The sequence below is a fragment of the Malania oleifera genome, chromosome 7 (assembly GCF_029873635.1).
Source record: "Malania oleifera isolate guangnan ecotype guangnan chromosome 7, ASM2987363v1, whole genome shotgun sequence".
NCBI lineage: Eukaryota > Viridiplantae > Streptophyta > Magnoliopsida > Santalales > Ximeniaceae > Malania > Malania oleifera.
This window is the reverse complement of record NC_080423.1, coordinates 74,608,809-74,623,082: the sequence shown is the minus strand read 5'-3', so window position 1 is coordinate 74,623,082 and position 14,274 is coordinate 74,608,809. Positions and strand designations below refer to the sequence as shown.

General features: G+C 44.0%; 1 protein-coding gene across 1 annotated transcript; it reads right to left on the bottom strand.

Moving 5' to 3' along the window:
- Positions 1 to 13,412: 13,412 nt before the first annotated feature.
- Positions 13,413 to 13,763, bottom strand: LOC131160890 (uncharacterized). The gene has a single exon (XM_058116765.1). The coding sequence runs from the start codon at positions 13,761 to 13,763 to the stop codon at positions 13,413 to 13,415; it is 351 nt and encodes a 116-aa protein (XP_057972748.1).
- Positions 13,764 to 14,274: the final 511 nt, after the last annotated feature.

Sequence of the window (14,274 nt, the reverse complement as noted above, 5' to 3'; positions counted from 1 at the left end):
GTGCTATCGGTGGGGAAGGGGGAAACCAGTAGCAAACGAAACAAAAAATACGATACCATAACCTTTGACAGTGGAGATGAAGAAGGGGTGCAATAGCCACATGATGAAGCACTGGTGCTCTCCCTACTCGTGGCAAATTACATGGTCAGACGCGTATTGATAGACAACGGGAGCTCCATTAACATCATGTTCTAGTTCGTCGGTCCTGGTCGGAATGAAGATCGGCAAGGAACGACTAAAGTCGATCTCAACCCCCTTGGTCGGATTCAGTGGAGACATTGTTCACCCCTTGGGTACAATCATGCTACCAGTGACAATAGGGACGACCCCGCAGCAAGTTACGACGCTGACAGAGTTCCTTGTGGTCGATCGACCTTCGGTGTACAATGTCATCTTGGGCCTTCCATTCCTTAATGAGGTTCAAGCTGTAACGTCAACATACCACCTCAAAATCAAATTCCCTACACCGCACGGGATAGTATTTGCCAAGGGAGATCAAGTCGCTGCTCGGAGCTACTATGTAATGGCCCTAAAAGGGAAAATGGAGGCTAGAGAAACTTTAACAGTGGAAGATCTAGAAGTAAGGGGAGAGTATCCCCAGATCAGTACAGTAGATGAAGACATCAGGCATATACCCTTGAAGGGCCACCAAGAGAGAAGTATACAGATCGAAAATCATCTGCCCGACACCTTGAAAGTGGAGCTGAGCGAACTGTTGGACGAGTTCGTTGATTTTTTTGACTGGTCGGTCGCAGACATGCCTGGCATCGACCCTACAGTCATAGAGCACAGGCTGCAGGTTGACCCCAACCACCGACCTGTAAAACAGAAAAAAGGAGCTTCGTGATGGAACGGATCAAAATAATCGATGAGGAAGTGACGAAACTGGTGCAAGCCAACTTCATCAGGGAGGTAGACTACCCAGAGTGGTTGAGCAACATGGTCCTAGTAAGGAAGCCGAATGGAAAATGGCGCACTTGCATAGACTTTACTAACCTGAATAAGGCGTTCTTAAAGGACAACTTCCCTCTTCCCCGAATCGACCAGCTAGTGGACTCGACCTCGAGGCATGAGCTCCTCAGCTTCATGGACGCTTACTCAAGATACAACCAAATCCCCATGAGCCGAGCAGACGAAGAAAAGACATCTTTCATCACCGAAAGGGGCTTGTATTGTTACCGGGTAATGCCCTTCAGGCTAAAAAATTTAGGAGCCACATATCAGAGATTGGTGAACAGGATCTTTAAAGATCAGCTTAGAAAAACAATGGAGGCATACATGGACGATATGCTAGTAAAAAGCTTGGAAGCAGGGCAACATTGTAAAGACTTAAGGGAAACGTTCGAACTCCTTCGCCGTTACCACATGAAACTGAACCCGTCGAAGTGTGTGTTCGGGGTTTCTGCAGGGAAGTTCTTGGGCTTTATGGTGACTCATAGAGGTATAGAAGCAAATCCTGACAAAATAAGAGCGCTACTGGAAATGGAGGCTCCACGGACAAAAAAGGAGATCCAAGTTTTGACAGGGAGGATAGCCCCCCTCAGCAGGTTTGTCTCCTGCTCTGGGGACAAAGACTTTCCTTTCTTCAGAACACTACGGAAGAAGGGAGGATTCGAGTGGGGGGAGGAGCAAGCCAAAGCCTTCGAACAGCTCAAGCAATACCTCGGTTCCCCTCCTCTTTTGACGAAGGCAAAGAATGGGGAAGACCTATACCTATATATAGCATCCACGAAAAATGTCGTCAGCTCGGTCTTGGTCCGAGGAGAAGGCAGGAAGCATCAGCCCATATATTACACTAGCAAGGTGCTGAGTGGAGCCGAAAAGAACTATTGCATGGCGGAAAAAGCCGCCTTCTCCATCATCTATGCAGCACGAAAATTGAGGCCCTACTTTCAAGCCCATAAGGTAATTGTGTTAACAAACCTACCAATGAGACAAATTCTCCAGCGGCCGGAGAGTTCGGGAAGGATGACTAAGTGGTCAATCGAATTAAGTGAGTTCGACATACAATATCAACCAACGCCCGCTGTTAAGGCCCAGGTGCTCGCTAATTTTACCGCAGAAATGCTCCCTGAGTCATCCACTAAGTTAGACATATGGACACTACATGTTGATGGGTCGTTTAACGCTGCTGGAGGGGGAGCTGGATTCATCCTTTCAGCCTCGAACGACAGTGAAACTCTTTTTGCACTAAAGCTGGAGTTCACAACAACCAACAATGATGCGGAGTATGAAACTTTGTTAACAGGCCTACGCTTGGTAGAAGCATTAAGGGTGGCACATATCAAGGTATTGAGTGATTCCCAGCTGGTGGTAGAATAGCTGAAAGGAGAATTTGAGGCTAGGGATCAAAGAATGAAGAAATATCTCATTAAGGCCCAAGAATACGTGAAAGCATTCGTTCATTTCGGTATAGAACAAGTACCAAGGGCAGAGAACAAAAAATCCGATGCATTCGTAAAATTGGCCTCAGCAAGGACGATTGGAGGGCGTCTCTATTCCTATACCTTCAATACAGATCCCTACCAGAGGACAACAAGGAAGCTCTGAAAGTGAGAAGGAAAGCAACAAGATATACGCTGATAGGCCGGGAGTTGTACATACGATCCCTAACACTGCCCTACCTTCGTTGTCTAAACAATGAGGAAGGAAAATACGTAGTAAGGGAAATTCACGAAGGAGTATGCGGAAACCACCTTGCTAGTAGGGCTCTAGCCCACAAGGCCATGCGGCAAGGATTTTACTGGCCCATAATGAAGAAAGATGTGATCAAGCTCGTCAACGATGCGACAGGTGTCAAAGATGCGCAATAGTACCACACATACCCTCTAGTTTACTCTCCCCTCTAACCAGTCCCTATCCCTTCACACAGTGGGGAATAGACATCCTGGGACCTTTACCGCAGACGACTAGTCAAAGAAAGTTTTGGTAGCAATAGATTATTTCACTAAGTGGGTAGAGGTCGAACCTCTAGCCACCATAACAGAGTAAAACATTACACGCTTCATGTGGACATCAGTGGTTTGCCGTTTTGGAATCCCTTAGGCAATAGTTACAGATCACGGGAGGCAGTTCGACAACGAGCGCTTCAAAAAGTTCTGTTTGGACCTATCTATTAAGCTCGTCTTCGCAACAGTGGCGCACCCCCAGAGTAATGGACAGGTAGAGAACATGAACCGGATGATACTGCACGGATTAAGGATGCGACTCGAATCTATGCAAGGTAGATGGGCAGAGGAACTCCCCTCCCTCATATGGGCGTACCACACCACCAAGAGAGAGGCAACAGGGGAAACCTTGTTTATACTCGTCTTTGGCGCAAAAGTGGTTATCCCAGCAGAGGTAGGGATACCCTCCTAGCGAAGGCAATACTTTAACGAGTAGACCAACAATGAAGAGCTCATATCAGAAATAGACCTGCTGGAAGAGAGACAGGATCAGGCGAGTCTAAAAGTTGCAGCGTACCAACAGAGGGTAGCAAAGTACTACAACAATCGCGTCAAAATACGAAATTTCCAACCCGGAGTCTTAGTCCTAAGGAAGACGCGGAACTACCCATCAGAGTCAGGGTCACATAAGTTAAAGCCAAATTGGGAGGGTCCATATAGAGTCACAATCGAGATAAAGTCAGGGACATACAAGTTGGAAGATGCATAGGGGAAAAGATTAATAACACTTGGAACTCGGATATGTTAAAAAAATACTATTCTTCAAAGTGCTTCTTACAGTGCAGTAATAAAAGTACCTATAGTTGTACAACGTCAATAAAGTTTGAAAAATTTATATTACAAGTTCAGTTCCTACAAACTAGTTTGCTTTACTCCCCTCTCCAGCTTCCTCCTCCTCCCCTTCCTCTTCCTCATCCAGATCTTCCGCGGATTCATGACTCTTATTGTTATAACCGTGTGAGCTCACACCATCCAGCGGAAGCTCAGGGTGTTTGGTTTTGACTTGGTCCCGACACCTCCTGAACCCCACCCGGTAAGCTTTGGAAGTGTCAATGACGAACTCTTTGGAGTCCTTGTACTCCTTTACTGCAGTTCGGGAGGCAGTAGCAGCAGCGGCAGCTTCTCTGGCAAGTAACTCCTCTCTACGAAGGCGCTCAACCTCAGTCTGAAGAGCCCACTCACGAACCTCGGCCTCACGCAGTTTGTTCTGAGCAACAACGTACTTCTCCTTGGCATCCAAGGTCCATCGGTACATCTCGGCAACCTTCTCCTCCTGTGCTAAAGCCATCGTCGCCAGCTGAGGAAGAATAAAAAATATAGAACGGTTAACAAAACTATGTATAAGGGGAGAAGAATAAGTCAGTTGAAGAATATATACCTGGTATGAGGTGTGGCGAATCTTCATTGAAAGAGCGTCAGGAAGAGTGCAAAGGGCCTGCACAAAATCTTCAACGTGTACCGCCCGACGAAGAGCAGAAATAGAACGGGTCGGCCCGTGAAAAATCGCTTCAGTATGAGATTGGGGGATCGGAGGAGGAGCAGCATTGATCTCATCAGGTAGGGTAGCAGAATCACCTATAGCAGGTGCATCCCTTTGAGAGGATTCCCCCTCGATCTCCCTTCTTTTCTTCCTACTCCTACTCACCCTTTGCTTCTTGGCTTCCCCTATGAGAGATTCATATCTGTTGAAGTCCATATCTGCAAGGACAGAGAGAAAAGAAGTAAAAACACCAACAATAGAGATAATATCCGAACACATATATAGAAAATCAGAGGCGAGGAAAGACTTGAGGAAACAGGGCGGATCCCCCACTGCATGAGGACACGCTCTTGGAGCAGCTCCTTGTGAGGGATGATCCCCTGCTCGCCAAGGGCTCGCAACTTTTTAAGGATGGCCTGCTCTTCGGGGGAAAGCTTTGGAAGAAGATGGCGCATCCGAACTACAAAGGAAAAGGGGTGAAAGGAAAAAAGGTGAGTCAACGAATAACCTACTAGTAGCCCTGCAAAAGAAGGTGGATAAGGGATAGACAATGTTACCATCAAGAGGAGAATACCAGACCAGAAAGCCCGTGTAGTCCAACTCCCCCGAGGCAAAGAAGTACCAAGACTTCCAGTTATGTATAGAAGAATTGCTCGCCGAAAAATGTTTATAACCTGGTAGAGAGTTGAAATAGTATAGCTCCTTCTCTACAAAATGCGTTCGCATCTGGAAACAACTCCTAAAGAGAGGGAACTATAGGCTGGTGGTCTAGGCAGAGCAGAAGGACAGCAAAACAGGTGAGCGAGAGATAGGAGGTCGAAACAAGTTGGGAAGGTGCTATTCGGTAAAAACGTAATACATTAGAGACAAAGGGGGGAAAAGGGAGCCTGAGACCTAAATCTAAGTAATCTGTATAGAAGCAGAGCTCCTCAGAGCCCGGATCAAGGGCTGACTCGGCAATAGAGGGTAATCTAACAGTAATACTCTGTGGTATAGCAAAAAAATAACAAACATTCTGCAAATCGAAGGGGGTGAGATCACAACGAGCGTTCCTCACTATAGTTGGAACCCTCAAAGGCTATGAAGAAGACTCCATTGGGAAAACAAAGTGTGAACGAAACAATACCTTTACCTACGAATCAAACGGGCAAGCACCCAGCAAAACCAAAGAGGAAAAGGTGCCAAAGCAGATCAAAATAGAAAAATTTCACACACAAACAGTAAAGTCGTCTTACAAGAAAAGATTAAACATACAAAGTGAACGCAAGAATAGTGAAGAACATGAAGAACACGTAGAACAACAAAACAAACATGCAGTTGAAAAGGAAAGCATGCCTAACGACAAGTGAGGGACCCCGTGGATTGAAGAAGAGAAGAGAATGAAGGAGTCCTTTGGACTGAAGATGAGTGCAGAATGAAGGAGTCCTCTGGCCTTTATAAAGAGAGGATGACATGAATCCCTAAGGCGGGAATCTCAAAAATTCTCATCTGCAAAAAAGGATTGCGTCTCGAGGGAGAAAAAGAACATTAAGAATCCATGAACCCATAGAAAATCTCTATCACGTGCACAGCCACGGCTTCCCGAGGACAGACAGCACATCGAGAAGACCACATTGCCTCGGACACAACATCAGATCGGCAACCCATAAATGAGAACGTTTCATCCAACTCACTTCCCAAGGTACGACGCATTTAAAACATGCATTTATCAATCTTTTGCAAGACAAGAAGGATGTGACGATGCCTTGGAAAAAGGAGTAGATAAAACACCAAATAAATGAGCACGACTCATTAAGTATGACTCACCAATGGCAGAGGCCAAACTGCCGAGCACGACTCTAGAGGCAACAACCCCTAATAAATGAGCATGACTCATTAAATATCAAGGCTCCAAAGGATGAGCACGACTCGTAAGGCCAAAAATAGCCCAGCTGATGAGCACGATTCGTGAGTTGCAAAGGCCAAATTGCCGAGCACGACTCGGAAGGTGAACAGCCCAGTAGATGAGCACGACTCACTAAAAATCAAAGGCCCAAATTACGAGTACGACTCGTAAAGCCACAAACAGCCCAACAGATGAGCACGACTCAATAGGCACAGAGACCAAACTGATGAGCACCACTCGAAATGCTGAAAACGGCTTAGAAGATAAGCATAACTCATTTTCAAAAAGACCAAATATAGCCCAACAGATAAGCACAGCTCAGTAAGGCCACGAAGCTGCTTGGAAAGATCAGTTCAACAAAATTCGCTCCATGAAGCAGCTCGACACGAACTGACCGGCATAATCGCTCTGTAAGCTATCAGCCAACTTCCCTTCATTGAGCAGGTTGGACAGATCGACAAAAATTTTCTTCATGAAACAGTTCGGCCAATTTCCTTTCATGGAGCAACTCGGACAGCTCAGCCAATTTCCCTCCACGGAACAGGTCGGATAGGTCAGCCAACTTCCCTTCATGAAGCAAGTCGGACAGATCGACAAAAATTTTCTTTATGAAGTAGCTCGGACAGCTCGGCCAATTTCCTTCTATGGAGCAGCTCGAACAGTTCGGCCAATTTTCCCGCATGGAATAGGTCGGACAGGTCAGCCAACCTCCTTTCATGGAGCAGGTCAGACAGGTCGGTCAACTTCCCTACATGGAGCACGTCGGACAACTCGGCCAAATTCCCTGCATGGAACAAGTCGGACAGGTCTGCCAACTTCCCTTCATGGAGCAGGTCGGACAGGTCGGCCAACTTCCCTGCAGAGAAAAGCTCGGACAGCTCAGCCAATTTCCCTCCATGGAGCAGGTCGAATAGATCAGCTAACTTCCCTTCATGGAGCAAGTCGGACAGCTCGACCAATTTCCCTTCATGGAACTGGTCGGACAAGTCAGCCAACTTCCCTACATGGAGTAGCTCAGCAAAAGTCCCTTTGTGGAGTAGCTCGGCAACTCGTTTGGTAGACCATGCCCGAGAAAAAAAAAAAAAAAGAGGGAGCATTAAACCTTCTGAGGGGAAAGATGCAGACAAAGCAATTATTCAAAATTTCGTCTAGAAATTTGAAACTGAGGGGGGGACAACTGATACGCCCAAAATAATACAGCCAATGAGGGCAGATCAACACCTATCTCGCGCCTTCTCCAGGTCAGACATTCTGACGAGTGATCAACTCCAACCCAATAAAGAGGAGAAGAGATCCACGCTAGTGGCTTAAATAGCCGAGTAATAGGCGCAAGCACTTTATGACTAGGGAGCGATTCATGCCCCCGAGCAATAAATGCAAACCAACCTACGGTCAACTCGAGCCCCTATAAGAAGGGATCTGGAGAAGAGGCCAAGGTAAGTCTTTCAATACTATTATACTGTTGCGTTTAGCCTCTCTAAAAGCATTCTTCTTACTTAGGCATTAGAATGATCCCCCAAAGTACACCCCGGGTCCTCCAAGCCTTTCTTTTCTTCCCCTTTCAGGTCAACGGAAGTTGAAGGAGCATCCCTACAATTTTTACCCCGCAACAGGTCAGGTTTTGAAGATTGATTTATTTTACAACCGAGGATTTGCCCCTTTTTCATCGTAACTTTATATAATTTCTCTTGTTTATTTTTCATTAGCCTCATTTCATGGTTTAAAGGAAAGCAAGAAGGTCCGGATAGTTCAAGGCCCATTTTGGACAATGAAGACTTCTTTGTCTATTTGTAATTACGATTTTTCTTCGACTTTTAATTGGGCACATTAGGATTTTTCTAAAATTTTGATTATTTTTTTATTGCCCTCACATACGACTGCAGTACCACAGCTAGTGCCCCCCAAGCCATGTTCCTCTCTCTCTCTCTCTCTCTCTCTCTCTCTCTCTCTCTCTCTCTCTCTCACACACACACACACACACACACACACAAAATTTAAACTCTTTGAGTCATCTCAATGGTTGTATATATTTTTTGACTTTTTTTTAAAAAAAAGGGTAATATTTTTAAATCTTTCTTGGAGTGACTGAACATTTGATAATTAATCCAATACCCATTTTTTTTAAAGAAGGAAAGTAGTCGCTCAGTAAAAAGACAAACCAAGCATGAAGCTTGATGAGGCATGAACATACAAACAGAGGCAGTAAAAGCTGCATAGACTAACAGAGAAAAAGAAAAAGAAAAAGGAGAGGGTTGTTACATCCTTTCAAGATTTTTTGACTTGAGACCAATCTAATGTGCTTTTAAAAATCAAAACACAAATTTTTTAGTTCCTAATTCCATAAATGTGATGTTTATGACATTTCATTCTTATGTTTGTTTGCAGATGAGAATCTTATGTGATAGGCATGTTAATGCATTCTTAAAAATGAAAAAAATTCAATTAAATATGGGCATCTTATTCTCACCCTTTATCTTGATAAGTTTTAGAGAATCCATATTCATATGGCAATTCTATTTTTAGGACCAAGCTACCCTCATTATTTTGGTTATTGGACATCAATGCTCCACCCCCATCCCGTGCGCCCGATAATATCGTGTTATTACACACTATTATCATATTTAAAATAAACAATAATTATTCATAAAAATGAAAGCAATATCATTATTATTGTGTTGTAATAATATATTATGATAAAAAAATATTTAGAGACTATAAAGTTTGGTAATCTAAACCAATTTTATAAAACATTTGAAATCAAACAAATGGCAGACTTTGGGATTGGACAATTATCCCTTATGATATTTCATGAGATGGGATGATTAAACTTTGTTCTTGTGATCAATTATGCATGGACATGAAGGATTCAATATTGATAAGTACAAAAAGATGAGCAGATTGAATGTCATTTAGATACTTAATCTAAAGTTATTTCATAGAACAATCGTATATGGAGTCCTAATACATTCCTTTAACGAAATTGTATTCTCGAATTTTGTTCAAACTATGGTGATCCTTTTCTCTCTTTTCCTTAACCAAGGTTTTCCTTAGTTTTAAGTGAAATGATATTAATTATGCAAATAACAGACAATTAATTGACAAATTATCTGGTCTATTTCTCACTCATATTTTTCTTATTTTCCTCAATTGTCACGAGGCATCAAACCCCCTAGCTTGTTCACATATTGTGATAGTTTTTATAAGATAATGATTTGATAATAATAAAAAAAAATGTTCTAATCATAAAGCGAATGATAATCCAATATTTCTATTATTTCATAATGTAAAATAAATAAGAAATTATTATTCTCAAATTTAACCATGAGAATTAATATCTATTTGTGTTTAATCTCATATTTAATTAATATCTAAAACAAACTATGCCCAACGTTCAGGCGATGATCCAGAAGGATCATGGGGGTTGAGAGTTTGGTTATGTCATATTGGATGGACAGGTCCACTGACCAAAGAGAGAACACAAACTTTAGCATTGTCTATGTTAGGATGTGTGGCTCGTATGAGTGTCAGTAGCCACACCACCCAGTAGAAAATGTTGAAGTTGGAGATGAACGGCCACCAACAATCTGCCTACCACGTTGACATTACAGCTTCCTTATTTGACTACTTCCCTCTCCCACGTGTATATATATGTGTTTGTAATTGTGTGTGCTAAGTGTGGAGAGTTGCAGCATATTGTGTGAGTTGTGGTGTTGTGTTGTGTAAGTGCAGAGAGCTGTGAGTTTGAGAGTATGTGGTGCTGTGTTGTGTGAAGCAGATAGAATGAGAGAGGAGTTGAGGGCAGTATCCTCCTCCTTCTTCTTGTATCTTTCTCTCGACGGTTATAGTAGATTTGTACTCTCCTGTGGACGTAGGTCACAGTGGACCGAACCATGTACATCTGGTGTTCCATTCTTATATGTGTATTTTTTTTTCTTATGTGTGATTGTTGCACAAAGATCCCTTCCCAACAAATGGTATCAGAGCGAGGTTAGAGTAAAATCGTCGGATCGAAGCAAAATTCCCAGGTTTGAGCCTCTACCCAGTAGCTCGAAACTCGATTTTGAGACCACCAAAAGATTCCTCTCATCGAGACGAAACTAAAAGTGGTAACCAGAGCTCGAACGGAGATCGAAGGAAGCCACACATGCTCACATGTGCCGCCGATGTCAAGGCGACGTTCCCATGCGCACCCATGCGCCTTCACGCGCCGGTGGAGTCGGCAGTCACTTCATGCGCGGTCACATGCCAGCATAAGATCGGTGAACGGGCGGAAGGTAGAAGACGACCATGTTAGCCGGGACCCGTGCCGCGTCAGTGCCTAGTTAGCACCACGTGGCGCCTAATAAACCGTCCAATCAGCAGCCACGTCAGCGGCCGAGTTAGCCGCCACGTCAGCTAGGGGCCCCACGCCACGTCAGCACTGGGACCCATAGTGGGTCTCACATTTTATGCATCAGAAGGTGGGCCCCAGAGTGTCGCGTTAGCAGTGGGCCCCCACATGCCACGTCAACAAACAGCACAGTTGACTGCATCACTAACACTGTGAGGGAATATTCCGTCAGTGAGAGGAATATTCCATTAAAGTTTACTAGAGTTGACCAAGTTTGACTGAGAGTTTGATTGGACTTTTCAGAGCCATTTCGAGTCGATTTTCCGAGCGGCTTGAACTATTTCTAAGATTTTCGGCCATTTCGAAGCCATTGGCGGTGTCCATTTTGTGAGAATCAGAGCAAAATGGCAGGTATTGACACTTCAAAGTTTGAGGTGGAGAAGTTCGATGGGCGGAACAACTTCAATTTATGGCAGAGCACATTGAAGGACATTTTGGTTTATTAAGGCTTGATCAAGCCATTGATCGGGAAGAAGCCAGATGATTTCAAAGATGATGATTGGACCGAATTAAAGATGAAGACGGTCAGCACAATCCTATTGTGTCTAGAAAATGAAGTTAAGTATTTGGTGTTAGACGAAACCTCACCAATTGAGCTCTGGAAGAAATTGGAGCAAAGGTATATGTCCAAGTACCTTACCAATAAATTGTTTCTGAAGAAGAAATTGTATCAACTTTGAATGAACGATGGAAGCAGTATTTTTGATCACATAAACGATTACAACAATATTTTGACCCAGTTGTTGAGCTCGGCGTAAAGATTGATGAAGAAGATAAGGCGCTTCTACTATTGTCGTCTCTACCAGCTTCATTTGATGGTAACTGCATTGCTCGTGGGGAAGGAAACCTTGAAGTTGGATGATGTGATGGCATCATTTCAAGATTCTAAGACGTTAAGAAAGTCGATTGTGACGTCTTGTGAGCAAGCTTTGGTGGTTAATAGTGAGAGACAAGGAAGAAGCACAGATCAAAAGCTCGGAGGTAAGCAATGGCCTTCAAAGTCAAGAGGACAAGATATGAGCGAGGTCGTGTGTTACTGGTGTGATAAAAATGGGCACTTCAAGAGGGACTGTGAAGATCGAAAAAGATACGAAGAAGAAAAGAAGACACGGGACAGTGTCAATGTATCGGAGCATGCCACATGGCATGGTAATTATGAGGCCCTTGTAATAGTGAGTAGCTCACATCGACAAATCAATCGAAGAAACGTGCAGTGTCGATACTGTAAAAAACACGGCCATATGAAGAGAGAGTGCCGAAAATTGATGACGAAGAACATGAATGCTCATGGCAGTCCAAACGATGATGGATGGGTTTTGGACTCTGAGAGTTTAGTTCATGTTTGCTTTAAGAAAGAATTTTTTCATTCTTTCAAAGTTCGCAGTATGGTATCACTCGGTGATGGGTCTTCATGCGATGTTAGAGGGATTGGATATGTGAAGCTGAAGACGCCTGTTGAAGCGGTCCATATTTTGGATGATGTTAACTTTGTTCCAAGGATGTGAAGAAATTTAATCTTCCTTAGTCAGTTGGATTCTAAGGGTTGTCAAATCTCTGTCGCAGGTGGAACTATGGAGGTGACCCGACGTGACTCAATAATATTTACTGGGAAGGAGTCTCGTGGGTTGTATCAGTTGATAGGAACCACAATGGTTGGTGGTTCGACCTCAGAAGATGATAGCGGTACATCGTCAGAAACGAACAAACGAGTTTGGTTTGCCGATGAAGAAAGCGGTACTCTCTGCATGGTTCAGACGTTTGAACCAAGTTATGAAAACTTGCCTTGATCAAGTTCGTATCAAGGTGGAGCTGTAGTTTTTTTAGAGTTGATACTCGCAAAGGTGGAGATTGTTAGGATGTGTGGCTCGTATGAGTGTCAGCAGCCACACTACCTAGTAGAACACGTTGAAGCTGGAGATGGACGACCGCCAACAATCTGCTTACCACGTTGACATTACAGTTTCCTTATTTGACTACTTCCCCCTCCCATGTGTATATATATGTGTTTGTAATTGTGTGTGCTAAGTGTGGAGAGTTGCAACTGATTGTGTGAGTTGTGGTTCTATGTTGTGTAAGTGCAGAGAACTGTGAGTTGGAGAGTGAGTGGTGCTGTGTTGTGTGAAGTAGAGAGAGGAGTTGAGGGCAGTAGCCTCCTCTTTCTTCTTATATATTTCTCCCGACGGTTATAGTAGATTTATACTCTCCCGTGGATATAGGTCACAGTGGACTGAACCACATAAATCTGGTGTTCCATTCTTGTTTGTGTATGTTTTGCTTGTGTGCGATTGTTGCTCGAAGATCCCTTCCCAACCGTCTAGCCTACCATATTTGATGTTTGATCATGTAATCCGTGAATCTTCCTTCTTCCCAATAGTTCTCAATTTTTAAATAATCCAATCTTTTAAGTGCCACGAATAGTTTCATCCCCACGAACATATTAGGTTGTGCCTCAATTGCTAAGAAGCTTTGAACTAATTTATCCCAACGTAAAAATCATACTTGAATCTACCAAACAAAGAAGTCTGCACGCTTGAACATGAATGCAAATATTTCAAAGATCATCTAAACTGCATTACATCAGAACGTAGGAAAAAGCCAGTACCGAAACTAAACCTACATTCACAGCTAGCCACGAAATTAATGAAACAGATTAAAAGCATTCCAAGCTGCTTGCACAGGCCATCAGATCTTAAGAAGTTAAGTGACAAATCATGGATCAAAAGGCCCCTCCGGATCAAGCTGCTTGCACATGACAAGATAGGTACAGTAAAGAAGCTGACGCTTGTCGCCCGTGCGATGATTCTTGGTGTGCTTGCAGAAATACCTGAGTTGCTGGAGCGTGCAGCACCCCAGCATTTGCCCCAGCAGCAAGAACAGCCAATTTATTCTCTTCTTCTTATCCGAAATCACCGGCTTCGCTGAGTTGGTTCCGCCACAAAACCTGCAGTCAGGAAGCGTGGGGTTCATCCACGCCGGCGGAGCCCTGCGGTGCATGCTGTCCTCGTGCTTGTGTATGAACGAGGCGACCTCCGCGAACTTCAGCTGCAAATCGAACTCCATTTCGTATTTCTTGTGGCATTCATGGCACTGAACGTCGCCGCCGATGGTGTCAGTGCCAGCGGACAAGAGGTGGTTGAGGCTTTGCACGGTGGCGCGTCGCTGGGCGGCCCAGGGGTATGGAGGGGGGATCATTTCATGGTTTACTGCTGCTTGCAATCGGATTCTGTTGTTTGTGTTTCGAACCGAGGGTGGGCGTCGGGTTCGGAAGAAAGAAGTGCGGGGCAAACTTAAATGAGAATTGTTATGCATAGAGAGAGAGAGAGGAAGAAGAATGCAAGAAATTGTCAAGGGGAATGGCAGACAAAAGGGTTGTTATTTGTGTTTAAATAGAGAGAGAGAGAGAGAGAGAGAGAGAGAGAGAGTTAACTGAGTGAGTTGAGTTTGTCTAAGGCTGTTGTTGGGAGTGGAGTGAATCAAGGAGTAAATCGGATATTGGATTTTCAAATCGCTATCGTTGTTGTTTCCAGTATCGCGGGGAAATGGAGATTTCACCCTACCATCCCGCAACGTT